Source organism: Bombyx mori, chromosome 18 (assembly GCF_030269925.1).
Source record: "Bombyx mori chromosome 18, ASM3026992v2".
Taxonomy (NCBI): Eukaryota; Metazoa; Arthropoda; class Insecta; order Lepidoptera; family Bombycidae; genus Bombyx; species Bombyx mori.
The window spans coordinates 11,679,396-11,685,963 of record NC_085124.1 but is presented as its reverse complement, the minus strand read 5'-3'; the positions used below and the strand labels follow the sequence as shown (position 1 = coordinate 11,685,963).

General features: G+C 34.5%; 1 protein-coding gene across 4 annotated transcripts in view; it reads left to right on the top strand.

The window, feature by feature from the left end:
- Positions 1–243: 243 nt before the first annotated feature.
- The window catches only part of LOC100529232 (amyloid precursor protein), a 146,950-nt gene continuing 140,625 nt past the window's right edge, over positions 244–6,568 (top strand). For all 4 annotated transcript variants that reach the window (XM_004928276.2, XM_062673745.1, XM_004928277.5 and 1 more), the window contains exon 1: positions 244–404. In XM_004928276.2, the coding sequence (XP_004928333.1) occupies positions 339–404 (66 nt within the window). In that variant the 5' untranslated portion in view covers positions 244–338. The remainder of the gene's footprint in view (positions 405–6,568) is intronic.

Sequence of the window (6,568 nt, the reverse complement as noted above, 5' to 3'; positions counted from 1 at the left end):
GTAGTTAAATTTGAAAAAAAAATCGTCTGTTTAAAATGACGCATCATTGGAAAATCCAGACAAAGCTAGACGAAGACTATTCGTTATACCCTTCGATAGAGTCCTCATTGTGCGCTGCGTTTTTGCTAGTGCGCGTGCGTTATCCCTCTACGTGTAGCTAGCTCTCTCTGTCGCACGGGAGGGGCAGTATTCTCCATCTCTGTCCCGGGAGGGTCGATCTATACGACGCTAGGTACGACTACGGTGCCATACCAAGCCAGCAGTACGCAGGTTTCTGGCGTCCGAAGCGAACGTCAGTGGTAGCCAGGCGATTACAGGAACGCAACGCGGCCGCAAAAATGACGCGCGCCGTGCTTTTTATAAGTGTTTTTACCGTACTGTTGGACGTCCTCCACGCCGGGCAGGTGAGTTATGCTTAAGAATTTTGCAGGTTTTTATTATTTCGTAGGTTATCCGGCTGGTTTGGCATCGTTTCGAGGCATATGAAGCCGAAAATCGATGGCACGCGTTCACTAATGTTTTCAAGATCGTCGCAAGCTGAAAGGAAGCAGTTTACACGGCAGCGGATGCCATAAAAGTTGTTTTCGTTAACGCTTAGGTTTGAGTTTTTTTTAGGTATTCGTAGGTTGCGTAACACACGCCGGCGGTTTCGCCGACGGCCCGGAAAATTGGCTTTGCCGTCGGCAACTTTTTCAACAGTAACAAGAAGATTCTTTCCCTTATTTTTAGGACATATTCGAGTATATGTGAAGTTTTCTTTTTATTGCGTATACTTTTAGATAGGTCTTCAAGAGTAGCAGTATAGATCGGGATTTATATGGCAAAGAGAACGGATATATCGTTCTTTGGAATCTTAACATCAAAGATGACATGATAATGATCATCTTTACGCGTTATGTAATTTCTAAATCACGAAATGTTAGGGGTTTTTAAATAAACGTGGATCTTAACGTGTTAAAGCCTTAATCTAATACGTAAGCGCGTTGCAAATAATTGTTCGTTCGATAAATTCATAATTCCGCATTTTAAATTTAGCATAAAATGATTTCGAAGTTGAAGTTGTTTTAATTATTAACTGACAAGTTTATAAAGCTAATTATCGTTCTAAAAAATCTTTTTCTCGATAAAACTCATCACGTTGCCTTGAAACTTGTAAGTATACTTGAGACCTTAGAAATTATATCTCAAGGTGGGTGGCGCATTTACGTTGTAGATGTCTGTGGGCACCAGTAACCACTTAATACCAGGTGGGCTGTGAGCTCGTCTAACCATCCCAGCAATAAAAAAAACTTGAATATTTGAATAAATGAATTATAAGAGTAGGTATATTGGTTTTACTTTAACCATTTTTGTTGGAATTGAGCAATATTAAAATCCTAAGGATTTTTTTTAAATGGATTTCGAAATCCGAAATGTTTCAGCAAAAAAATATTTGTATTAAAAAAATTAAATGTAATAAAATATATATTTAATAAATACAAATATAATTTTCATGTAATAATTATAAAACAAATACGTGGAATTGAAGAAAACACTGAAAGCTTTAAATAAATTAATTTAAAATTATTTTTTATATAAGTAGTGATTTATATAAATAGAGAACAACTAAAAAGACACAAAAAATATAATAAACTTCAAATTAAATTTAAAGAAAAAAAAACTCTAATTTATCAACTTCCGAGATTCGATTTAATCAATTACCAAAATAATTAAATACAGGTTTATGTTAAATCATGTGATTTAAAGAAATATATTTAATATATTATAACATTTATATAAATTAATATTACAGAGCTTAAATCTATAACTGAACATAATATGAGATTAAGTCGGTTCGTAGTTATGATTCGAAATCCAAAAAAAGGTCCCCCTTTAAAATTAAATTACCATAAATATGGTACATGTATAATTATCATATCTAGACCGCATTACTTATTTTTAACTGTGGTAATATTTAGGGTGACACGCCAGGGACTTACGAAACATGAGCCGTGTTATAAGTATAAGCTTAGAACGATTGTAATCTAACACCTACAACGTATATTATACCAAAATTCTATTTCAACATGAGTAAAAGAAAACTCTAAATCACTGAAAAGACTGCTGTGATATTTTTTATATATAAATAAAAAGATTTTCTAGCCACAACACTACTCTTCCACTTTTTAGGAATTAATCATTAAAAATAAGGCATTCGATTTTCGTTTAGCTTAGCTCGCGTGGACTACACCTTATAACGCGTGGGAGAAGATCCGTACGCAGTAGTGGGATGAAAGGAGTGGTTTTCGAGGGCTTAAACTATTTCTATATCGATACAGAAAGTTCTTGAAAATCGATTAAGTGATGCAGAGTAATTTGGGCGTGCAGGAAAACGTAATCGACGTACTTTGGTATTTTAACTAGTTACGCAAGCGATTTAGAATTGCATTTCTATATTAAAGCGCTGTTATTGACATTAACCATATGAAAATTATTAACGTTATTTATCGATTAGGTACCACTATAAAAACGCATTTGTAATATTTATGAAACTTTTTAGAATGTAATTATTTATCTATCTCACGTTTTGTACACGGGCCTAGGGATAGACCGAAAAAAGCATAACAACGTAAAAATACACCGAGAACGGACATCTCTTTGAATTTTTAATTAATAATAAAATAGTGACGTGTTTTTTCCTCACTAATATTCTAGAAATTAACTCGGCATTACCAATTTTACATGCATTTCTTAACATTTTATGATTTGTTTAGTAATTTTATACGGACTTTTTATTTTTCATTTAATCATTATTTTATACAAAGACAACAAAAGACATATCAAAAGAAACTCTATTCCAACCGGGTGTGCACAATACACTTTTTTCTTTCTTTTTTCAGAAAAAGAAACAGAGTCTAAGAAGTAAAATATGTAGAAAAATGTCCGAATTCTATTTAGCAGTTTTTGCGTGATGCGCGCACAACGAGAGACTATTAGTATCATTTTTTTATACAGATTTATAATATTGTTAGAATAATACCTAACTGTCTACTATGGTGGTGGTTCTAAAAGAAAATATGCTATAAACCATATTTTTAGTTTCACACGAAAATGACGTCATAACTGCGGTATAATTATCATTGTTAATATCATATCGAAGTCGAGGTGAGGTCAATGCATGGTGACAGGTTAACTATTAAAATATTATGATATAAAATAAACTTGGCAACCTTATAAATAAAATTTAGATTTTAATGTTGGTAGGACTATGTAGACTGTCGATACTGACAGGTTTATTTAGTAGTATAGTATTAGGAGAATTAGTGGTTCTTAGAATCATAAATTAGAGACTATTTATGTCTTAAGTTACAAGTCTATGTCTATTTCGACATGAGTTAACATTTGTGTTAAAGGAAAATAAACTTTATGTGTCGGACTAATTGAGTTACGGTTCGATAAAATTAGGCTCGCCTTAAGTTCTTTTACGCACTTACATGAATTACCAAAACGGATAGTTTGCATTACAACCGCATGAAGTATTATCACCATCCTGGCTACTGCCTCCGTGAAGTAGTTCAATAGTTAATATTTAACCAAAACGTATTTATTATGTTGATTGTGTAACAGCACGGTTATCCGGCCCCAATTTAGGATTCCCTGTGTTATATATGGGTACCAGAGAAAAATACAGAAAATATAAAATTTATTCGTTGATTTTTTTCTCTTAATTTTGACTGCTGTATTATTCAGCTTCAAAATAATCCGCACACACGGTTCGCCGGCACCGCTTTATCTGCAAGTTATATATTCATTAATAGTAATATTATATCCATAAATAATAATCATTAACCATATAATTGCATATAATTTTTGGGAACCAATAAAGTTTAACTATATAAATTGAAAAAAAAACGGAAAAAAAAACAATCATTAACTGAGACCAAATCACACACGGTCATCCGGCCCCAATTTACGATTCCCTGTGTTATGGGTATCAGAGCTCACGGGGCTCAAACTGGAGTGATGCTAACACTGGCCCTAGCAAGAGCAGTGCTTCGCAGAATCTACCACCGGATCGGAAACGCGACCCACTGAGAAGATCCAGCGAGAAACTCAGTGGGCTGTGTTTATGGGTTCATTCGCTCATCGAGCCCTTCGTCACAAGTGACGGGTTCGACGAGGACGGTGACCGGTGCTTGTGATACCTAAAAGCACCGTTGATGGATCGGGAGGATCCGTAATGATGTGTTTTGGGCGATGTCGACTGTTTACCATTCGGTCTACAGGATTGGGTATATAGTTTCCAGCGGCCACGATAAAAGGGTTCTCATGTCGTGCCGCCTTTTCAACGTGGCGCAATGATGCCGACTGTAGATACTAGCTGACCGAGCGAACCAATAGTTGTGTGTAGTTAATATCGAAAATAGACTCTTTCAACGAACATTACTTAGTTGGTTCGCTTGCAAATAACGCAGTACAAACGTTCTGTAATAAAAGGCATAAATTCAGAGTTATTACACGGAGACTCATTCACGTGTAGAGGCGAAGGGGTGCGCGTTCGTGCCAGGCTTTATAGCATGATAAAATAAAGAGCAAGGCAGACTGGCAAGCTACGGAATCATAAATCCCCGATACTGAGACTCGTGCCTCTTGATTTAATCGTGACTCCTTATGCGTTCGTGAATTTGATAAAAAAACGTTCGTAATATCGTACAGATTGTCTTTGAATAATAAATGTAAGGAAAATATTTTCGTAAAATTTCATAAAAGTCTATACAGGTCGATTTTGTTTTGTTAAATAATCAAATATCGAAACGTATTGTTCTTAAGTTAACGAAGACAATCTAAATCTAATTAATTAAAGTTTGCCTTAATTACTAATTAGAGAGACTTGTTGTTTTATACATAATATAATATTAACACAAGATAATTTCGCGCGTTTCTAATTGACACATAAATCAAATTTAAAATTCAAATTATTTCCATTACTGTTTAATATGAATTATGAAAACAAAATTCATAGCAAGACATTTAAAAAAAAAAAAACAATGAAATAAAACGACGAACTGTTTATTGTATCTCCGTTTTCGAATTCGGTAACGTTGAAAGGAGAATTCTAAGAATTTACATAAAGTTCTATTTACGTGTTTTATCGCTGGGGAAAGGTTATACATACATTTAATGCTGTAATGTATTAAACTCGTATGAATTCTCGTAATCCCTTTACCCGTTGGCGTTGCTACCTACGGTTTAATCGTTTCTTTCTTTTCCATGAATAAAGAGATTTCCACTCTGGCCCATTGTTTTGGAATGAATCTAAAACTCTTTTGTTGGCCCGACTGTGCTGGTGATAAGAACGTAATGCGAAAAGAAAAACGCAATCAGGTTTTTTGTTGTAAATTCAAATCTTTTGTTTTTTTTCTAAATAAATGTCAAACCCGTATTTCCGGGGGGTAAAACGTTTATCAATAAGTTTTGTAGGTGTATTTAAATATGATTTTAGGCCAATATTGTTGTAACACTAAACGAAGTGTAACAAAAAACTTAAATGGAAAAAATTAAGTACATACCCCACAATTTTAGGCTTACTAGTGTGTCGGGCAGATATGGTTCTTCCCTTAAAGCATTTAATCGCGGTGTCACCTAGCAGGCTCAAATGTCCTGAAAAATCATGATTTAAATCATAGTTATGGTGCAAATATCGATGGGATGGGGTATAAGTTAGAGGTGAACAATTATTAAAAAAAAACTTATAAATTGCAGCTATTGTACCGCCGCCACCAATTATAAATCTAAACTCAGGCCCCCTAAGGCCATTAAACATTGAAATAAAATTTGGTGACAAAGAAACGTGCAGTAGAATTGAATTTATTAAGAATATAAAAAATCAACTTGAAGCAGTCGATAAAAAAAATTACGGGAATTCTAATTGAAATTCTCAAGTCGAATTTTAAAAATATTTCTGCATTCCATTTTTACCAACATTCTCAAGCCAATACAGTCAGAGCGATAACGTTCTAAGCGACGCTTTATTTAAAATAATTGAGATTAGAATACTAATTATTGTTAAGGTTTTTTAGCTTTTTTGAAACCATTCTTCAGGACCCTGATTCCTACCGATGTTCAAAAGGTAAATAAGCATTGATACTGTCAACAGGATAGAAAATCCGTGACACCTAAACGGTCTAATTTTTCGACTAGTGGAACCCGGTGTCGCTCCGCTCTGACTGTAGCTAATTGTGAATCGAGTGCATACAAACGACAGAAATGATTTTTATTACCATTGATAGATGGAGAAGTAGTTGTTTTTAGATTGACAATATAATGTACACTAATACTAATAGTTCTTCGGACACATCTCTCATAATGAGGACTCCATTCTGCGGTTGGTGGTGCAAGGGAAATACGAGGGCGAAAGATCGCGCGGATGATCTCCAATACGAAAGACTGACCCATTAAAATCTGTAACTCACTTCAATATAAATGATTGCTTTCACTCTGCGAAACATCGTGCATCGCATCGTGAGATCATCGGTATCGCAGGATTCGATTGATGCATGACCACAACCACTCTGCCAAGAGTGTACGA